The sequence below is a fragment of the Apium graveolens genome, chromosome 11, assembly GCF_009905375.1.
Source record: "Apium graveolens cultivar Ventura chromosome 11, ASM990537v1, whole genome shotgun sequence".
Lineage (NCBI taxonomy): Eukaryota > Viridiplantae > Streptophyta > Magnoliopsida > Apiales > Apiaceae > Apium > Apium graveolens.
This window is the reverse complement of record NC_133657.1, coordinates 181,344,628-181,368,109: the sequence shown is the minus strand read 5'-3', so window position 1 is coordinate 181,368,109 and position 23,482 is coordinate 181,344,628. Positions and strand designations below refer to the sequence as shown.

Below are 23,482 nucleotides of genomic sequence, written 5' to 3'. Positions count from 1 at the left end.
GGTCTAGTGAAAGTAAGATATTGGAGTGCCCCAACAAGACTCCTATATAGGGAAGGATCCTCAAAAGTAGCACTAGTAGAAGCACTAACCTTGGCCTTCGTATCAACCGGAGTAGGTGATGATTTACAAGAGGACATTCCGGCCCTTTCAATTATTTCTTGTGCATATTTCCGCTGTGAAAGAAACATACCCCCCTTACGTCTGGTCACTGAAATGCCAAGGAAATAATTCAAGGGACCAAGATCCTTCATAGCAAATTCTGAGCTAAGAAGATTCATAATATATATACGGAGAGCATTAGATGAGGCAATGAGAATTATATCATCAATATAAATCAAAATATAAGCCATGTCTGAGCCTTTGTGATAAATGAACAATGAATTGTCACATTTACTATTTACTATTAGAGAAACCAATAGAAATGACATAATCCGCAAACCTGTTAGACCAAGTACGGGGTGACTGCCTCAGTCCATATATTGATTTACGCAACAAGCATACATAATCTGGATGAGTACGATCACGATATCCCAAAGGGTGATGCATATAAACCGTTTCTTGTAGCTCACCATGAAGAAAAGCATTTTTTACATCTAGCTGATGAATAGACCATGCCTTCAAAAGAGCCAGAGAAAGAACTGTGCGAATCGTAGCTGGTTTTACTACCGAGCTAAAAGTTTCGCCACAATCAATGCCAACCTGTTGAGTTTTTCCATCACCTACAAGACGGGCTTTATGCCGCTCAAACACACCATTAGATTTTTCTTTATGAGCAAAAATCCACATAGACCGAATAACATTAACATCAGGTGGACGGGGCACCATCTCCCACATCTTATTTTTAATAAGAGCATTATATTCATCATCCATGGCCATTTTCCAATTTGGGTCACGAAGAGCGTCAACTGGGTTATGGGGTAAAGGGGACCAAGTAATTTTCGTGGTATAGGCATGATCAGAATATTTCTTATTCGGTTTGAAAATACCCATTTGACTCTGTATGATCATGGTGGGCTGTTTGATGAGAGAAGGAGCAGATGTTGATGTCTGGACTATATGAGCTATAGGTGGTGAGGAGGGAGATGGGCTAGGAGTAGGCGAAGAACCAGTAGTGGAGGACTGATCCGCAAGTGAAGAAGGTGAGGTGGTTGGACTTGGGAGTAATGGACTCGCTGGAGGGGAATGATAAGGACTGCCATTATCTGGACCATGTGTGTCAGAGACAGAAGATGAGTTTTGTGTTTGGTGATTTTGTGGCTGAGTAGACACAGGAGTACTTTGATTTTGTAGATGATATATTATATATGGTGACAACCCATCAACTAGAAAATCATAAGTAGATGGAGATGGAGTATTCAACATAGCAAAAGGAAACACATGCTCATCAAATAACATATGGCGACAAATTATAATTTTATTTGACGATAAATCATAACATTTGTAACCACGGTTATTAGGGGGATATCCCAAAAATACACAAGGTGTGGAACGAGGTTGCAATTTGTGAATTGTGGTAGAGGGAATGAGAGGAAAACACAAGCAACCAAATACCCGAATATGAGCATATGAGGGAACCTGTTGATATAGAATTTGAAGAGGAGAATGATCTCCTAAGATCTTGCTGGGAAGGACATTTAGAAGATATGTAGCCATTTGTAATGCATGATGCCAAAAAGACGAAGGGAGAGATGCATGTGCTAAGAGAGTTCTAATGACATTATTAATAGTTCGGATTTTTCTCTCAGCTTTCCCATTTTGAGGTGAAGTATAAGGACACGACAACCGAAAAGACATGCCATTTTTCTTACAAAAATCCCAGAAAAGACTATTATCAAACTCCCTCCCATTATCACATTGCACATTTTTAATGTTACGCTCGAATTGAGTGAGAATATGAGCTTTAAAAACCAAGAATGTATCAAAAACATCCGATTTCTTAGCAATTGGAAAAGTCCATAGGAAATTAGAAAAAGCATCCAATAACACCATATAATACTTATGTCCCATAGTACTTAAAATAGGAGATGTCCAAAGATCACTATGAATAATATCAAATGGCATTAGAGTATTCGAACTAGAAGAAACAAATGGCAACTTAATATGTTTTCCAAAAACATAAGATCGACAAATGCGAGATGTAGATAGTTTATTACAATCAATGCTTTTATTGATTCTAAGGGCATCCAAAACTTGAGCACCAGGATGGCCTAACCGGTCATGCCAAAGTGACGAAGATATGGCTGCAAAGGTAGAATGAAGAGCTTGATTGTTAATAGAGTTGGTAAGAGGATAAAGATCACCCTGACTCTCACATCTCATTATTGGCACCCCCGTCTAAAAATCCTTCACTAGAAAAAACAAAAGGATCAAATTCTACTGCCACAGAATTATCAGTAGTAAATTTGCGAACAGAAATTAAATTTTTAACAATTTCTGGAGCATAGAGGACATTTTTAAGAGATAGAGGAGGGTTAGGAGAGGGTAATGAAGTGTGACCGCAACCCTTAATTGGAATAATTTGACCATTACCAACAACAATACCATTATGATGATTGCTCAAATTAAAATAAGACGAGAAATTACCATTTGAGGATGTCATATGAGAAGTAGCTCCGGTGTCCATGTACCATGACTGATCAGGTGGATTAAGAGTCATCGTATGCATCGCAGACTCGATATCCGTTGGAGTATAAGAAGCTGACTTCCCAACTGTTGAACTTGTGAAGGCTTGTTGTGGTCTTGGACCAAGAACTCCAGGCTGTTATCCCCTAAAACCCATAGGACGCTGCTGTGCCCAGCCTTGAGTTGGATATGGGCAAGGTGGCATCCAAGGCCAAGATGGAAAATAATTCGGTGCCCACTGTTGTGATCCCCACTACATCTGGTTTTGTTGCTGCTGCTGTCCGCCAAGGCTACTGCTGCCTCGACCTTGGCCCTGACGTCCCCCAGCAAAACCACGACCTCCACCTGACCCAGACCTCTTGTTGTTTTTTCGGTTTCCATTCTGCTTATTCCCACGGTGAGGTGCAGAATTTTGATTCGACCTTGAGTCCTCAAAATCAGTCTGCGAGGCAACCATCATAGCAGATTTAGACCCGGTAGCAGCCTCCCTTGCCAAGCCAGCCTCTTCCAATGTCAACATGGACCGGGCTTGATAGAATTGCGGGAGAGGATCACTTTTTCTGATCAAAGTCCCAACACCACGGTATGCCCTTGTGAGACCCGACACCAACTGAATAACAAGCCTACTATCCGATACTGGCGCCCCAACATTCTTCAATTGATCAACAAGAGACTTGAGACGCTGACAATAAGCCGAAATATTCAGAAAATTCTCCATTTTAGTATTGGAGAATTCAGCCTCTAAAGTTACCACACGGGAATTCTTATTGTCTTGGAAGATGTCACGTAACCTGTTCCACGCTTCCATGGCCGTTGCATCTGGTTCAATGATTGTGTGCAAGAGATCGTTGGATATGGTTGCATAAATCCAAGAAAGAACCGTAGCATCAAGCGTCGACCATAATTCCTTTTCATCCTCAGTCGATGGAACCTTCTCTTTGCCTTTGGCAGGAGGAATAATATGATGAAGGACCTTGTGAGAACGTGCGGTAATCTTGAAAAGCTCTGCCCGGGTTGAGTATTGAACATTCTCCATTTCAAGGGTTATGGAGACATGATTGCGTATATTCGACACTGCAAGAGCCGGATGAAATGCGCTCTTATTATTATCAGAAGAAGAAGAAGAGATAGTAGACATACTGGTGAGAAGAAGAGATTAAAGCAGACAAGAAGAAGAGATGACTGCTAGGGTAATTGTAGAAGGGGAGAAGAATCGTGAGATAGCCCTAAGGCTCTGATACCATAATAGAAATAATTCCTCACTGATTATCATTCATTCAATGGAATATATGCAAGCTACATAGCCTACATTAAGGCTATAATTCAGGATCTAAACAGATACAGCTAAACATAATATATTACAGGTATAATTAAGGAAACTAAATATATCCTACTAATTACAGTAACAAACAATATTCACACATATCTTAACATGCTTGGTCTTCTGGTCAAGTCTATTTTATTTTTTTCCTACTGTATTCCATCTCTGATTCTTCGGCTGAATCTAGTTTATTCTTTGGTGTCGAAATTCTGATCGAATTCATGAGAAAGTCGATGTGCTACTATGTTTTATTAAGTTCACAAAAAAATTACTCTAGTCTGATTAGATATACAATCCTGAGTCCGCCGTTGATATATATAGTGAATTTTAATAATAATTAAAAAAAATCCTTAATATTCATATTATTACCTAGTATGTGAGAATCTTTTAACTTCATTTGCAATCTAATACTTAAATTCCCTACACTCGTTTACACTCGCTTGCATAGGCCTAACCAGGAAATTTAGTAGTGGGGTAGAAATTTATTTTTATAATATATAAAACTTTAATTATAAAATTCAAAAAAAAAAAATTTACTTACAAGTTGTTGGAAATTGTCTATGTCATGAATCATAAATTGTCATGGAATCAGGATCTGTCATGAGGGGTCAGGATGTGTAGCCAATCAAGATCTGTCTGACAGTCAGAATTTGTCAAGGCGTCAGGATCTGATGAAGTCAAAATATGCATCAGGATTCAAAGACTGTTAAGATATGATTGGATAAGTCACAGTTAAAGGATAAATCGGAATCTGCTGATTTATAGGCTCGTAGTTTTTGATTTAGATATGTATAGAAACTAAATAAATATACTCTAACATATCTTGTAATTGATATGAATTGATTATGGATGTGTGATATATAAACACAGATTAGGTTATCACTTTGTGGTGTGCACAACTCGAGTATTTTCATAACCTAACAGCTCTTAAGAATATTGTTCTTGAGAGAGGTTTGTAACAGTCAATTAAAGATAAATATAAATTGTTATTTGATTAAACTATTTATTGTTATTCTTACTTTACTTCCTTAATCAATCGATTTGTTTGATAATTATATCCAACCCCCTTAAATAATTATCATTACTGGGAAACAAGTGGTATCAAAGCAGTCAAATTAACTGTTAATTTGAAAAGATCAAATATGTCTGGAAGTAAGTATGAAAGCATGAAAATTTATATCCTGAAGAAAGCTGATTACTCTACATGGAGAGTAAAGATTTTGATGTTTCTTGAAGCTATTGATGATGAATATGTGGACATCATCAACAAACAGTCTCCGTACCCTGAGAAAGTTATATCTATGATAGCAACTGTTCCTGAACATTACACCAGGAAAGAGAAATCATAATGGTCAGAAGCTGAGAAGGCTGCAATACTTAAAGATATAAAAAATCAGGATTATTATCCACAATAGTTTGGACAATGTGATGTCCAACAGGGTGATTTCCTGCAAGACTACAAAAGATATATGGGATGCTTTGGAGACACAGTGCCAAGGTACAATGTAAATAAAGAAAAATAGAAGAGTTGTTCTTGTGCAGGAGTTTGAACAGTTTAATGCCAAGGTTAATGAGTCAATTACTGACATCTCTGATAGATTCCTGACACTGCTGAATGATCTATCATTGGTTGGAAAAGAGTATGACTGGGAATACTCAAATACTAAGTTTCTGAGAGCTCATCCTGAAGAATGGGATACTCAACCCTCTATAATTAGGCATCAATATGATCTTAATTTACTGACACTTGATGAAGTCTATGGTATGCCGAAAACCCATGACTTGGAGATTCAACAAAGGAAGAACATGAATAGTCAAAAAATGAAGTCTGTTGCTTTGAATGTTGAAGCTCGCAAAGGCAAGGAAAGAAGAGACAGCTCTAGAAGAAGGAAGGTAAATGAGGAGTCAGATCCTGATACTGAATCATCAAATCCTGACACAGATATTGATGAAGATTCTGACATTAAACTAGATGATCCTCAAGTTGTAGAGATGGTTGTCATGCTGGTAAAAGCCTTTAGAAGTATGAGGTTTGAAAAACCACAAAGAAAAGGTGGCTTTAACAAGAAGTTATCTAGGTAATGGCAAAAGAAAATTCAGAAAGAATGAAGGACAATACTCCAAGGGAAGAAAGTTTGATAAAGCCAAGGTGACTTGTTATAACTGCAATGAAAGGGGACATCTGGCTACTTAGTGCCCCAAGTCAACTGGAAATACTTTATTTACATCAAAATCCAACAAGGACTGGATGGACTCATCAGGATCTGCAAATGATAAAGAATGCTATGCACTTATGGAAACTCTTGGAGAGGAAGTGTCAGGAACTGATAAGGTATCTTCAGTTGTTTTCCTTATTGATACTGATGATATATCTAAATTGAAAACCTTCTTATATTCTCTGCATGTTAATTTCAAGAACAAGTCTATTGAAAATGACAGTCTAATAAATGAAAATAAGGAACTTAAGAAAAGAAATGATCATTTAGAAGTTGCGCTTGTATGTATGCATGAAACTGATAAAGCATGTAAAAAGGCCACACACAATAAAGCTCGGATTCATATTAAATACGCCATGCTAGAATAAGTACTTGAAAAGGAAATAGAAGTGTTGAAAACCTGGATATCTTCATGTAAAAAGGTTCATAACTTCATAAATGACAAAAACTGAAAAGAGTGTTTCGGATATAATAAATACAATGATAAAAATAAAAATAAAATTATAACAACGCTGATAAAAAAAGGCATTAAGTCAATTTATGAAGTAGGCTCTACCTCTAAAGTTCCTGATAAGAAGAAAGTTGAACTTAAAGTTCCGGACAAGAGAAAAGTTGAATTTGAAGTAACAGAAAAGAAAGATAAAAAAATATAGGTCTTCTCTCTAAGAGTCAACGTGATAAGAAGATTTGTGAAGTGATTGCTAGGACTTACAAATCTAGTTCTAAAAGAGGTAGAAATGGAAAACAGGGAATAAACAAGGCTAGCAATTATAAGTACATTCCTGATGTTCCTAGAAAAGCTTGTTTTAACTGTGGTAACTTAGTGGTAGATCAGTATTTTACAAACCACAGAACCCTTATTTTCACTATGGTAGCATTTGGCATTCTATTTATGCATGTACAGATTATCATAAATTGTATCACAATAATTATGGTCCTTTACCTAAATTTAATAAAATTGCTATTTTAAATAGAACTGCTAAATTGAATATGCATACATCTTATAGAGTTAAAACCGTCAGGACAAATCCTGATGAATCAAATCCTGATGGGTCAAATCCTAACATGAAGTCTTCTGCTGCAAATATATATATGATGTCAAAAAGGACCCAACAAGTGTGGGTTCTTTAACATGCTAACTGATTTCCATATTTCTGATTACGGTGAAACAAGAAGAATGTGCTAGCACCGGATAGTGGTTGTTTTGCACATATGACTGGAAATAAATCAATGTTGTCAGAATATGAGGAGAAGGCTGGCCCAATGGTTTTCTATGGTGATGGCAATGTAGGAAAATCACTGGGATATGGAAATATAATAATTGGAAATGTCATTATCTCAAATGTAGCTCTGGTAGAAGGAATGAAGCACAATCTGTTGAGCATCATTCAAATTAGTGACAGAGGTTATTATGTTGTATTTTATGATACTCACTGTGAAGTAGTTCATAAAGTCACAAAGAAAGTTGTTTTCAAAGGTTTTAGGCATGGAAACATCTATGAAACCAAACTTCATGCAAATACTGGTGGACCTAAAACTTGTTTGATAAGAAAAGCATCAGTAGATTAAAGTTGGAAATGGCACAAGAAGCTTTCTCATCTCAACTTCAATAATCTTAATGAATGGGTGAAGAAAGATATAGTGAGAGGTCTACCAAAAATGTTTTACTCCCCGGATGGTTTGTGTGATGCATGTAAATAAGCCAAACAAAGAAGGACCTCATTCAGAAGCAAGTCAGAATCATCCATCAAAAAACCATATCAATTGCTACATCTAGATCTCTTTGGACATGTCAATGTGATGTCAATCAACAAGAAAATGTACACTCTAGTTGTTGTTGATGGATATACTAGATTTACATTAGTATTATTCTTCCACGGTAAGGATGAAACAACAAATGTTCTTTTGGATCATTTGAGATTGATTGAAAATGGCACAAAGTACAAAGCGCAAATTCTAAGAAGTGACAATGAGAATGAGTTCAAAAATAGCAAGATGGATGAGTTATATAGATACAAGGGAATTTTTCAACAATTTTCAGCTCCTGGCACACATAAACAAAATGGAGTTATGGAAAGGAAGAATATAACACTGATTGAAGTTAGAAGGACCATGCTTGTGAAAGCTAATCTACTTACATGATTTTGGGTTGAAGATGTCAACACTGCCTGTTATACTTAGAACTTGACTCTGATCAATAGACAAGGACTAACTTCTTATCAAATGATCAAGGAAAAGAAGCCAAGCTTGAAGCACCTTCGGATCTTTGGATGCAAGTATTTTGTCTTAGGACACATCCTAAAATGCTTGGAAAATTTGACAGAAAAGCTTACGAGGGGATTTTTGTTGGATATCCTGCATCAAAAGCCTACAAAGTTTTCAATCTGAGAACTAGAACACTTGTTGAATCAATCCATTTTTCTTTTGATGACAAGAAAATTCCTGGATTTGAAGAAGACACTCATGAAGGACTTGTTATTGCAAACAAAAAGCTCAAGTCAGGAATTGGTGCAAATCATGATGACTTATAAAATCCTAATGATAAGTCAAATCCTGACAACAAGTTAAATCCTGACTCTGAGTCAGATCCTGATGATGATTTTTATCCTGATCTAGAGTTGATTTTTGAAGATGCAAATGTTGAGGGGGAGCAACCACAAGGAAGTCACAACTCTAGTGAATTAAATTCTGATGACACTAATAAATCAGAATACACTAGATCGACTGGAAATTCTTCTAGTACAACAGATGATAGCTCATCGGGAAATGATCATTCAACTGAGAATCAAGATCAATTTGGTGAACAGTCCTAGAGTAGAAGCTCTTCTCAATCAGGAACTGACAATACTGATACATGGGGAGCTTTTCATGAAAATGATGCATCTAATGCATGGGGAGCATTAGGAAATGGGACTGAACTGCTAGAAGCTATAAAATGGACAAAAAATCACACACCTGATCTTATCATTGGAAATCCTGATGTTGGTGTTCAAATAAGGAGTGCAACTTAACATGAATGCCTCTATCACAATTTTCTTTTTAAAGAGAATCAAAAGAAAGTAGAGGATGCACTCAGGATTTTCTTGGCATATGCTGCACACAAGAAATTCAAGGTCTTTCAGATGGATGTCAAGTGTGCTTTTCTGAATGGGGACTTAGAAGAAGAAGTATATGTTGAGCAACCACTTGGCTTCATTGATCCAAAATTTCCAAACCATGTTTACAGACTTGACAAAGCTTTATATGGACTCAAACAAGCACCAAGGGCCTGGAATGGAATGCTTTCCAAATTCCTGATTGAAAGTGGTTTCAAAAGAGGTACTATTGATAAAACCTTGTTTTACATAAATAAGGGTTGTGATCTGCTTTTGGTAAAAATTTATGTTGAAGACATAATTTTTTGTTCTACTAACAACATGTTGTGCAAGAAATTTTGTGATCTTATAAAGTCAAGATATGGAATGAGTATGATGGGAGAGTTGGGTTACTTTCTTGGGCTGCAAGTTACAAAAACTGATGAAGGAATTTTTATAAATTAGTCTAAGCACGCAAAGAATATTTTGACTAAATTTAATATGCAAGAAAGTACAACTGCTGCAACTCCAATGGCCATTGCTACAAAGTTAGATCCTGACCAAGGTAAAGAAATTAATATTACTGCCTACATAGGTATGATTGTTTCATTACTCTATTTAACTACTAGTAGACCAGATATTATGTATACAACCTATTTGTGTGCAAGATTTCAGGCCAAGCCTAGAGAACCTCATTTAGTTGTTGTGAAGAGATTTATGAGATACTTAAAGGGGACTCAATCTCTTGGTTGTGGTATACAAGAGAATCAGATTTCAGTGTAGTTGGCTATTCTGGTGCAGATTTTGCAGGGTGTAAAATTGATAGGAAGAGTACCTCAGGTGGGTCCGTATTTGGGTGGTAGATTGTTACTTGGCAAAGCAAGAAACTAAAATCAATATCTACATCTACAGCTGAAACTGAATATATTGCAGCTGCAGTTACTGTACTCAGATTCTTTGGATGAGAAATTGGCTATTTGACTATTGATTGTCTTACTCAAAAATTCCTATCTACTGTGACAATCAAAGTGCCATAACTATGAGAGGTAAACCATTTCAACATTCACTCACAAAGTATATCAGTATTACATATCATTTTATCATGGAGCATGTCATGGAAGGAACAATTTGGCTTCACTTTGTTCCAACTAATCAACAAGTAGCTAATATCTTCACCAAGCATTTACCAGAACCAACCTTTAGAAAGTTAATACATGAGCTTGGAATAATCAGCTATGAGAAGAAATAATTTTTCAGATCCTAACTGTATTAGTCAAATCCTGACACATCAAATCCGGACACATTAAAGTCAATTCCTGACAAGGTATGTCAAATCCTGATGAGGTAATCAAATCATGATGATGTCAAATACTGACTGTGAGTATTTTAAGATTTTGTTCAATTATTTTTCCTGATTAATACTTGATTTAATTAAGTATATTTGAGATTCATTTTTATGTATAATAATAGATCCGTTTGTATTTTGTATAATTGTGGCAGATTAATTGCTAGTTATTAGGTGCAGTAACATAAAAATGCTCCTTAAAAGTCGTGCATTACTATCTAGAATTACACATCATCTGTGCCACTAATAAATTCCATCCAATTAAAATATGCCATATGTGTTACTGTCTTACTGTCTTTTACCGATACCATTTTTACCAGATAAACCATTCACATTCATATTATACACACAATATATACAAACTGCTTATCTTCATCTCCCTCTCACTGCAAATTTTCGAACTCAAGTTTTTCATCTCAAAACCCTAATTTTTCAAATGGCCACCATTGATTCTGTCTCCACTTTCTTTGCTGTTAAGTATGCGTTTAATCACAACACCTTCACTGCCACAAGCTTTAAATCCCCTTTGCATAAACTAGAATTCCTGATGATTTCAGAATGATTCAAGATTTTTTAGCCCAAAATGATATTGGGTATGCTCTTACTGCTCCTTCTGGAATTTGGTTTAAATAGATTATGCAAATTTGGGAGAATTCGACTATTGATGTTGAGAAAGGGATAATTTTATTCACCTATGATGATCATGAATATGAGATCAATGCAACTATAGTTGAAGAAGCTCTGAAATTTCCTGCCTTGAATGGCAGGATACCTGTAGTAACTCCTAATGCAACTCTCTTTGAATGGATCAGAGTGATTGGCCATAGCATTGAATTCATTAAGGCTATGGTGATGTTCAGAACAAATCTAAGAAAATAATGGAACTTCTATAGAGCTTTTCTAAATAAGGTATCTAATTTTGATGCTCTTCCATTATCTTCACTGCAGATAGGCTATTCACTGTTATATGGTCATGTTTTTTATTATGGTAACACTATCATGCAATTCATGATAGGTAGGCTTACTGATAAAGATGGAGGTGTAGGTTACACTAGGATTTTATAATTGATCTTTACATCTCTTTTTCCAGATGTAAGTTTTGAAAAAGATGAACTATTGATAATATTTCAAATCAATTCCAAGTCTGTGATTGATTTAGCTAAAAGGAAAGACAGTTTCAGGATTACTAATTTCCCAAGGGAAATGTGGGTATTTTTGTCTAATAAAATGCCTCACAATTATTTAAATTCATACAATTTGGAACAGGGCACATCTCACCCTATTTTTGGCCCTATTGTCTCTTCACCTACCAAATCTAAACACCAAATCACCTATGATTCTTCTTAAAAGGAATCAGTTATAAAATGAAAACCAATAGCTAAGAATGATGTGTCTGAGAGACAATCAGGTTTAAAGGTTGGTTCACTCTCACCTAAATCATTGGATAAACAAGGTGGAGGAAGGAAGAAGAGTGTGCCACCACCAATAAGCACTAAAAAGGGTATAGCTGGAATGAAAAGGAGAGCTACAACTGGTGTTAAGTTAGTTGATGAGCCATCAGATTCTGACAGTGATGGGCCAATTGTTTTCAAATTACCTTCTAGACTAGTGGAGGTTACTGGTGCTATTGCAGAGGAGGAGAGAGCTGATATTGAAGTTGCTAGGCCTGTGCCAAAGAAAAGAAGACTATTTAAGGCAGCTGATAGGGCTCAAACTAAGAACCGAAAAGATAAACTGGAAGTTTTAGTTAAAGTTTCTCTTGATCAGGAAGCTGCAAATCCTGACAACACTCCATCAGTTCCTAAAAAGGCTTTATCAATTCCTGATGAAGTAATCACAGTTTCTGACAAGTCAATTCCTGATTCCCCATCAGCTAAATTCATTGAAGTTTCTTATGAAAGGATGAGGAGATTAGCTAAGGAAGTTAAAATTAATAAAACTCCAACGAGAAAGGATGAGGAAACCACTATGTATGTCAGATTACAGTCCAAGCTGCAGTCTTCATGGAAGGGTTACAGTACACAAGAACCATCTTCTTAAAGTGAAGATGCAACTGTTAATGCCCCTGCTACACAAGAACCACCCACTCAAAGTGTCAGTGGAAGCAATGATATTCAACAGATTATTCCTGAAAATTCTCAAGGGAGTCATGTTATTGTGGATGCTGACATTCAGATTAAATTACAGGAAAGGGCAGTTCATCAGAAACATATTACCGAACTGGATGCTCTCATTAATGATCCCATCTTTGAGGTAAGCATACAAGAACCTTCAATCAAAGGATTGAAGAAACTTCTACACCTCATGTCCCACAAGAACTAATAGCTCAAAGTAATGTTGCAGACTTAGCATCAAATCCTGACATGGGATCAGTTCCTGACAAGTAGCCAATTCTTGACACAAGGTCAGTTCTTGATGAAGCTATTCTTGAATCTACAAATCCTGATGTACTGATCACTGCAAAGGATAACATTGGAGCCATTTTAGTACCTCCACTTAAAGCTATTTCAATGGTCACTAACACCTAAGGTACAATTCTTTCTATATTTAATTAATCTACTAGCATGATTATAAATAGACCTGTTAATAGGGATTCCTCTATTTATATGACTACAGACCACTCCTCTTTGCCTCATCTTATTTCCTCTTTTCCTAGTGAGTTGAGCCTTTCTAGTAAGGTTTTGAGAAAAGATCAAGAGAAAAATAGAATTATTGAGAGGCAGTCTCCTGAACTGGAAAAAGGAGAGGTAGATAAGAGTGATAAAAGTGAGCTAAATATTACCATTGAAAGTGATATATATGTGAGAAGTAATGAGATCACTTTAAAAGAAAAAAGAGATTTAGGTGTTCTTGGTTCTCTTCTTCCAGGTTCATTATAAGTAACTGGGGATTCTTAGTTAATTCCTGATATAAAGCTGAAAGGCATAGTTCCTGACTCTGAACCTGATGTTCCTGATAAGTTTTCTTGTGGCACCCTCCAAATCCGGGTCAGAAGTTTGGGGTCCACAACACATACATAATATATAAACCTGTATAAGAAATATTATTTGCAATGACCCTACTTTATATAACCACGGACCGCAATAGGTTAAAGTATGAAAATAAGCCACAACCTTAACTTTTATTACAACGTACCAAATCCCAACTAATTTAACTTACAACTGATAATGAAATTATTCTTACAATCTTACACATCTTAACCATAATGTAAAGCTTCAGCCGGCTCAAAGCAACTTGTTCTGAAATCCTAGCTCGCACACTAGACTGAGACACCTCGTTATCAACCATAACCTTTTTAACAATAAAATACATAAGAAGATTCGCAAGAGTGAACTAACTAGCTCAGCAAGTCATGATAACAATAATTGAGGTTAAACAATGATCAAATGAGATGATTCAGGAGAATCAAGTTTCTTATTAAACAATCATTAGAATTGGATATTCATTTAAAATTTTAAAAACAAGGTTAGGCTGCTGATCAGTCATGCACTAACCCCGAGCAAGGCATGCAGCTCTGCTCTAAATTACTGGATCCAAGGCACACATTGGCCTACCTCGACCACGAATCTGGTCTGACCACGAATCTGGTCCACATAAGAAAACTATCCATTTCTAAAACAGTTCAGTATGATAAACAATATAATTCAATAAAATAAGATCATAATCAATGATGATAAAACACTTGAATAAAAGCGTAATGCAATTCATGGGTATCATAAGGGTATATCAAGGTATGTGTGAAGAATGGTTTTCAGCAATCAGGGATTAAATGAGCAATGATTTCACAGAGTTTAGTCATTTGATGTTATAAGGTATGATTGAGTATAAAAGTTTTTGTATGTTTAAGCAAGTATGTTTCAGTGTTTGGTGTATGGTGGATATATCTTTGTTGGGTAGTATTATATTTGTGTGGTTTAGTGTCTAGTAGATCAACAATGGATGGTTTACAAAGAATAAGGCTCACAACTCAAAGATCAAATGAGGTGATCGGGGTATAGGTTGAATCATCCAAAGTACTTAACATAAAACAAAACTATTTTGAATACTAGCAATGTCACTAGAGAATTTAGAAATATTTGCAATATATCTCGAGAAAGGTTCAAAAGTACTTTCCTTGCAGGGCTTTACAACTATTACTGATCGACTCTGAGCCGACTCTGACGCTCAGGATTTAACGTCCAACTACTAGATCACCTTGGATTCTACTTCGACACTCAGGTTTTTCGGTTGAAACTCTACTGAGCTCATCGACTGACCACTAGGTTATCTTTAGTCCAACGTCCACTTTCGGTTTTCCGACTAGAACCTACAGGGTTGAAATACTCTATCTTAGACACCCAGTTATGCTTAACATATCCTCGATACCAATCCTACCCAAATGGTAACAATCCCGACTCATACTTATATACATTACTATAGTACACGTAACATACAGGATTCATATACACAAATCTCACTTCAACGTTCATTTTCGGAAAACACATATACTCATCCTTGTATGAAATTAGGGTTATTGGTTTTGGTAAAATGTTACATCACAACATACAATCAGGTTTCGCATAAAACATAAGTATATATTTACTTATACTCGCTCGACGTCCCGATAATTACCGGACATGCTCCCGTATTTCCGTAGTTCGACTTCCTGGAAATCGGGCAGCACTTCCTTTTTTTATCGCATTCCATTTCACAAGTTCCAACCACAATCAACCAATCCAAACAATTAATTCAATAAAAATCGCATTCCATTTCACAAGTTCCAACCATAATCAATTACGTAACCAAAATTTTGATACAATCTTTATATACCCTATAAGTACATTTCATTTTGAAAATAGCTTTATGAACTAAATTAATCTTTTAATATTTTAGGACTCGGAATTAATTCATCACAGTCCACCATCGACTCGCTGAAGCTCATCGTCGACGGTGGCAAAATTCGTGGGTATCCGATGAAATTTGGATTTCCAGCGTGAATTTTGCCGATTAAAATAATTATTTCCGCGCAAATAAATTTATTTCACGAAACCTTAATCAAATACATCCTGGAGAAAATAACAATTAAATTTCAGAATTAATCGAGATAGCACAACCAACATCATCTACAACACAAGTACAGTGCACAATACACACGCCACACACGCGTGTTAATCACGCACACACACATCACAGGGCAACCTTTCCGGAGAAACCGGCGGTAACCTAGAAGAACGGACAACAAAAACAACAGCAAAATAGAAAGCTCGATTGAAATATATACACACATATGCGTGTGTGTATATATTCGACTGACCACATCTAACCCGAAGCCAGGCAACCAGAAACAGAGCAGCTAACCGGAAAAGAACTCACCAGCGGCGAGCTCGAACCAGAGAATCACGAGAAAGAACATGGTGAAAAGATAGAGTGAAAGCGGGAGTGAAGAGAAGAGGGAGAAGGGAGATGAGGAAAACAAAATCGAGGGGGAGAGATTGAGAATGAGGGATTAAGCTGTTACCCCCTTATTCTTTTCTGTATAAAGAAAACATGACTCGTGTAATACAACTGGGCCTAACACGTGCCCAACAAATGGACATGTATTCTCCTGTTCTGACTGAAATTCCGAATTTAACGCGCAATTACACAGATGTCGATAAAATTTGCGGATGAAAATAAGTAAGATATATTCTAAAATATTTTTAAAATATCCGACATATCCAAAAATTAATAAAATAAAACTTCCATAATTTTTAAAGCATTTTTGAAACGCAACTTATACCCACATTTCACAATTAACGAACCGAGCTCCACTTAAATCAAATTCAGAAAATTATGAGAATAGTCTTAAAATGTTATAAGTATCCCGAAATTAATAAAAAACATCAATGTTGTAATTTTAAAATAATTTCTAAAATTCAATTTATACCCGGTTTTATCAATTAAACGAATCGACGCGCGGGTGAAATTAATCCCAAAAATTTCCAGAATAATTTTAAAATTCTGGGAATATTCCAAACTTAAATAAATATGAGTTTCATAATTTTAGAAAAATTATGGAATTAAATACGGATTTTATAAATAAAGGCATTAGAAAATCATTTAAAGATAAATAATTAATAAAATATTGATTTCTCAATTTTATAAAATCCTAAAAATAACTATTGTAATTATAAACCATACAAAATGATTTTATAGACAATCCAAATATTTATGCAAATAAATTTGTATTAAATCCACTTTTAAAAGTGAAACAAAACGATACAGCTCAATAATTACTTATGCAAACAACCCTGTACACCACAAATCACCCATAGATAATATTAAAACAACATATAGCTAACAGAAGCTATACACATAATTCATTTATTAACAAAATAATTACACGTCATATTCCAGATATTACATTTCTGATGATGATTTTGGTGATTCTGATGATGATGACAATCATGATGATGTTTATCTAAAAGCTGGATTGGAAGCATCTAAAATGTCTAATTTTGGGTCATCATCTGGTCATGTAGATGCTCTTGATGCTCATAGAACTCATGAATGGAATCATTCACGGGGATTGCCAAGTGAAAATATTTCCTTAGAAGCTGCACAGTCTCTAACTGATCATGCTATTTATCTAGTCTCTAATCCTGACTTGAAGCATTCTATCAAGGCCACAACAACACTAGTCAAAGGGATGCATTCTTCAGTCTCCTCACTTAAGCAAGATAATATTGATCTTAAAGAAGAAGTTGTTGACTATTAAAGGTACAAACAAGCACAATGGGCTAATCAAGAGGATGTTCAGCTTGGAAGCTAAACAGGAGCAGATGACAGAAAAACTGACAGCTCTGGAAGCTGGTTTAAATGCCATAAATTATAAGTTGGATGTTATTTTCTCTCTTCTACGCAGTCTAGATGCCAAAAAGGGGGAGATATTAGTACCAAAGACAAAATGTCAACCTGAATCAGTTTTGAGGAAAAATGCCAATCCTGATGATGAAGGTGATAAACAATCAAAGAAGACCTCTGATGCTGTGTTAACTAAGTCTAGAGCTGGAATTCAGACACAAACATAAATTAAATAGTCAAATCAAGTCTCAAGGGATGGCTCTAAAACTGTGAAGCCAAAGACAATTACTTATTCTTAAAATTCTGATGGAAAAGCACCAGTCAGGATCTGCGATTCTTGACAGAGGAGAGGTGATATTTGATAATCCTGAAGATGCAGAGAGATTCTACAAGACTGTCAAATTTCCATCTGGAGCAAGCATCACTCTGTATCACAAAGACAAAAGAGTGGAAGACATGTTTGAAAGAAGAGCACTTACTCACATAGCTGATGAATTTTCAGACATGTCACAGGAAGAGATGCTTAAACAACAAGAGAAAATTTTGAAACACCTTCATGCTAAAGAAAAATAAAAGCTAAGGGTGGAAAGAAAATTAACAGAAAGATTGATAAGAAGGATGCTAAAGCCATTGTTCCCTCTTAAAGAAGGACAAGGTCTAGTGGAGTCAGGATTGAGGAGATTCGTGATACTCAGGCTCCTGAAGTGCTAATTCATCTATTATATCTCAATCTTGAACTGAGAAGCAACGCTATCAAGTTGATAAATGTTGATGCTAATACTGAAAGTGAAGATGTGGAAATTCATGTGTTAAAAAGAACAAGGCAATTACATATTGAAGCTGCTCCTGATAATCAAACTTCAATTCCTGACAACAAAATATCATTTCCTAATACTATTCCTGATTCAAAAAATCCTGACATTGTTCATCCTGACAGTGCAAATCTTGATCCAGACAGGGAGTCTATTCCTGACAGAGTAGTCAATGAAGAATTAGATGTCCTGGATCATTTGAATATTCAAATTCTATTTGCATATGTTGACTCCTACAATGCTGAGATTGATGAAGAAAATATGAGGGCAGAAGGAAAATCAGGATAGCTCTTGATAGAGCTAATCATATAATGACCTAGACTTTTTAAAATTTGTTTATTATTATAAAAGTATTTTTCTTAAAAAGAAAGGAATAAAATTTAATATTTTATTCCAGTTTAAATAGTTTTCAAAATTTTATATTTAAATTACGGGTTATTCTATTGTCGATGTGTAAATTTCTTTCTAAACTATAGTTCATATATTGTTTCTAAAACCTAGATTTATTGGTTATGCGAGTATAAATGTCAAGTGATTAAGTAGTACGTGTGGTTTCGATCGTATGATTGGTGGGATAATTTATGAATATTATGTAAGTATATGTCAAATTTTTGTGAAATTATATGTGAACAATTTTCTAAAATTACGGTTTATATGTGCCATAATTGTGAATTTTGATTATTAATATTCTCAGGATGAGTCAAATATTATTTAGATATTTTTCAAGTGGTCTGGTGGGTATTATATGATTTTATAATTGAGTTGCAGATTTATTTGATGATTTTTCTAATTATTTATTAATTATTTGTGATTATTGGGAAACCCGCAACTTCAATGGTGTAGGAAATCTAGAAACCAAAATATTTCCGAAAACTGATTTCTAGGCTAACATGGTCATTATGAGCACTTTTCGTGTTTTGACTTTTTCGATCCGGAGTACGGTTTTACCTGTATGATATTATTTTTGTTTCGGTAAACCGATAAACCAGATATTTTTAATATACGAGATATTTTGATTAAAATATTATCTTATCTTCTCGTAGTACGTGAAATCCTATATTATCTTCTCGTAGTACGTGTAATACTGTCTTATCTTCTCATAGTACGTGCAATCTTATCTTATCTTCTCGTAGTATGTACAATCCTATCTTATCTTCTTGTAGTACGTGCAATCATATCTTCTCTTCTCGTGGTACGTGCAATCCTATCTTATCCTCTCGTAGTACGTGCAACCAAAAGCGTTGAGCCCAAAATTGTATTTAAAAGCCCGGTTTTGATGTTTATCCTAAAACGGGGATCATTTGGATCGGTTTTTATTTATTCTTAGCTATTAAGTATTGGAGTTTTATAACCGACATGATCCAACGGGGTCCTAATTTCTCGTAACTATAAATAGCCTTCACTGTACCTTATTTTATACAAATAAACATAATTATACAGTTAAATTTTATAATTATCCAGAGAAACGAATAGTGTTCTTCATGTTCTTCGCAATCGAACGAGTATTTGAAGACGTTATTGGGATCCGATGGAGGCGTATAAATAGTCAAATCGACGCTCTCGACGAGATTATCGTATCCGTATCAAAATCTTCAAATAAGGTTAATTATTTTTCAATTTCGTATTTTCATATTTTTCATTTAAAATTTGGTGTCTGATTTCAAGAAATGGTGTGAATGATTTAATGTTAGAATGTGATTATAGAGGTCTTGAGGATCATTTTGGTATATGATTTCTTAAATTTGGTTAAGATTTGCTAAATTTTGCTAAAAACGAGTTCTTAGTTTTTGCTAAATTTTCAATTCAATTTTTTGATATGTTCTTTACTTTTTGATTGTATATGATTACATTAACTGATTGAATGTAATTATAGCTTTATTTTGATAGTTAAATTATTGAATTTGGTTGAGAAATAAAGAAAAACGGCTATTGGCCGGATTAGAGTAGATGGTCGCCGGAACTGGTATTGTTTTGGCTGGAATCAGTGATAAGAAGGGTGTTTGTGTTAAATTATGTGTTGCCCGAATTGCTAAGCCTGTTAGGAACAAATAAGGATTAAAAAACAGAGGAAATCTAGTGATTTTGACCAAAATCTGAGGGTCATCCGAATCCGGTGAAGCTGTAGGAATCTGGAGAATTCCCAGAAACCGGTCGTCATTCAACCCGGCCCGGTTTGTGTTCATCACGACCCGATTCTAAAACTCGGGTTTGATTCATTTTTTCCCTAATTCTAATTACTCAAACTGTTTCTGGAATTTCCCTTTAAAATAATTTAAAATTCTTATTTTTAAATTCTAAAATTCATTTTCTAATTCAAAATTAATTTGGTTAATTATTTTTAAATAATTAACTGAATTATTTTAATTCCAGAAAATTATTTTCTTTTTTATTTCCGAAAATTTTAAATTTGATTTAATTATTTGTAATTTATTTTAGTTAATTATTTATTGATTTAATTAATTGATTAATTCATCTAATCAATTAATTTTATTTGTAAATGGTTAAATAAAACGTAATTATTTATAATTAAGCCAAATAATGGTTTAAAAATCATTTTGAGCTTTTAAAATTTTATTAAGGTATTTAAAATTCAATAAATATTATTATTATTATTTGAATTATTCTTAATTTATTCGTAATAAATATACCGTTCGTCCGTTTAATACGAAAGAACGCGTGTAGACTCAGAAAAATATTCTGCTTCTATTAAAAATACTTTCAAGACATAAAATCTTTTATTTCGAAAGGTAGCTTGATTTTGTAAACATTTCTAAGTCGCATAAATATCAAAATTTGTATTTTACCTCAATTTCAGTTTTAAACATATCGAGTCGAATGTTGTAATAAACTGAGGCATATGTTATGTGATACGTGGAATAAGTGTTTACATGTTCTATGAATTATGTGTTGATAAAAGAGTCAGAAAACTGGTTTAATCATATCTTCTGATCCGTAATTTAGATTCATACAAAACAAAAAGTGATTAAAAGCTTATATCGTTTATTTTAGAGTTAATTGCACTTTGCAACCCCCACCTTTCGTTTTAAATCAAAACAGTATACCTACTTTGCAAAATACAGTTTATAACCCTTAATTTTCAATATCAACTACAACATGCATCTCTTGCGGTTATAAAATTGAAATTGAGATGTTAATATTAATAACTAAAATTTTAAATTAATTAAAATATTTATTTTAATATATTTTTTACATGAAAAAAATTATAGATATTTTCTATCAGTAATATTCTAAATTAATCATAATGCTAAATACTTAAAATATATTTATTAAGCAAAATATATGTTTATATATATAATCATAAAGTTTCTAAATATATCTAAATTTTAAAATTTTAAAAATTATACTGAGTAATTAAATAATTGACATTAATATTATTTTTATAATTTGAAATTCTAAATTTTAGTTTAATTTAAAATTATTATTTAAATATTTTGCTGAATTTCAATTTTACCCTCCACAATATAAATATTTTTAACAAAATGGTTAAAGGGATGTATATTGTATTTGATGTCTAAAGTTAGGGGTTGCAAACTGTATTTTTGAAAGTAAGTATATAGTTTTGTTATTCAATGAAAAGTAGGGGTTGCAAAGTGCAATTAACTCTTTATTTTAATAATTTTATAATAAAATGATTGAGTCGTAAATGCGAGTACATGCCATTGGATATGCATAATGTGATTATATGTGATCCGGTTATGTATTAATTGACGATTATGGGAAATAGATGTTTATTTCTTGTGTTAAGAACGTAATAAGTAAATTGAGTAACATAATGTAGTGTCCATATTGATATTGGAATTTAGTTTGATTGATTGATTGTTGATTGAAATAGAAGAACATGGGGATATTCTAGTAAATAAACGAGATAATGTCAGATTTTTGATATGATATGTACTCATATTAATTTATATAATAGTTGTGATAGAGTCAAAGTATGATTACATGATAAGTGATATCTGATAAGTGTAAAGAAGTTATATGAGTTGAATTCTGATTATATGATAAGGGTTTATTGGTATACGTGATATGTATATGTGAAGGGGTATAAATACGGGGTTTGATAGTTATAAGTTAAAGTCGATAGACTGTTTAGTGATTATAGTATTGTGTTATTCTCGTAAAGGATTGGACGAGACATGCAATGTCGAAGACGTACAGAAAGTCGAATGGTGTCTTAAAGCGAATAAGGAACAAGTCGTGAAAGCAATGATGTGTTGTAAATAGAATCTAGTCTGAGGTTATCAGGGAATTGATATGCATAGATTATGAAGTTTGAAGTATGAGACGGAGCTGTGAGTTGAGAACTGAATTTAAGGCAAGTTTCCTAAATTCCTTTCTCATAAATGTTGCATAGATTGTGATGTTTCTTTCAAAATTATGATATCATGGTTATACTGTGAAATACATCTAGTAAACCTTTACTTCTGAGAATGAAACCCATAATTCCTTTCTACCTTCAAATTCTGAAAATCCAAACATCTTATCATATCCTATGAACACATACCCTACGATACGATACCACTTCAAAATCATCAGATACCTTTCATTCAACAAATACACACCCTTGTATACCTGATTTCGTTTCGTGAATGCCAAACCTTTGTTATTACAAGGTTGAAATTCTTTTCACATATGATTTAATTATCAACTGCAAATGTTATTTTTAGTTAAATGTTTTATAACTGCTGATAATAATTCTATTTATTGAAATGAATGTTTTTATTGAAATAAATTATTAGAATTGGATTATTTTTATAAAGTATGTGGACCAGCTTCGTGGTAAGACCAGATTCGTGGTCAGACCAGATTCGTAGTCAAATGTAGGTCGATATGTGCCTTGGATTCGGTATAGAGGACAGAGTTGTGTCTTATGTTCAGGGTTAGTGCGTGACTGATCAGCAACCCAACATTTGGTTTTTAGTTAAAATGAGATAAGTCCAATTCAATAATTCCTTTAATTGTTTAAATTTCCAAGATTTCAATCAAAACAAAGGTTGATGAATCTTTTTATATATTACCCTGAGTATGTGAACTCTTGATAAATTATTTCAGATTGTTGTTGCTATATTGGTACTTGCTGAGCATTATTGCTCACCCTGCCTTTTTTTATAACCATTTCAGAAAGGCTTAAAATTGAGTTGCTCGAGTGCAATAGCATTTAAGGCTAAGGCTCTGCGATGAGTATGAGTGGTTAAGTTATCCAGAGGTCAAAGAAGGTATCCAGGGAAATTGATGAGGAAGATTCAAGT

The 23,482-nt window shown here is 34.2% G+C and overlaps 1 protein-coding gene across 1 annotated transcript; it reads right to left on the bottom strand.

Annotated features, from left to right (window-relative positions):
• Positions 1-2,875: 2,875 nt before the first annotated feature.
• On the bottom strand, positions 2,876-3,760 carry LOC141696229 (uncharacterized). The gene has a single exon (XM_074500398.1). The coding sequence runs from the start codon at positions 3,758-3,760 to the stop codon at positions 2,876-2,878; it is 885 nt and encodes a 294-aa protein (XP_074356499.1).
• Between the last annotated feature and the right edge of the window lie 19,722 nt (positions 3,761-23,482).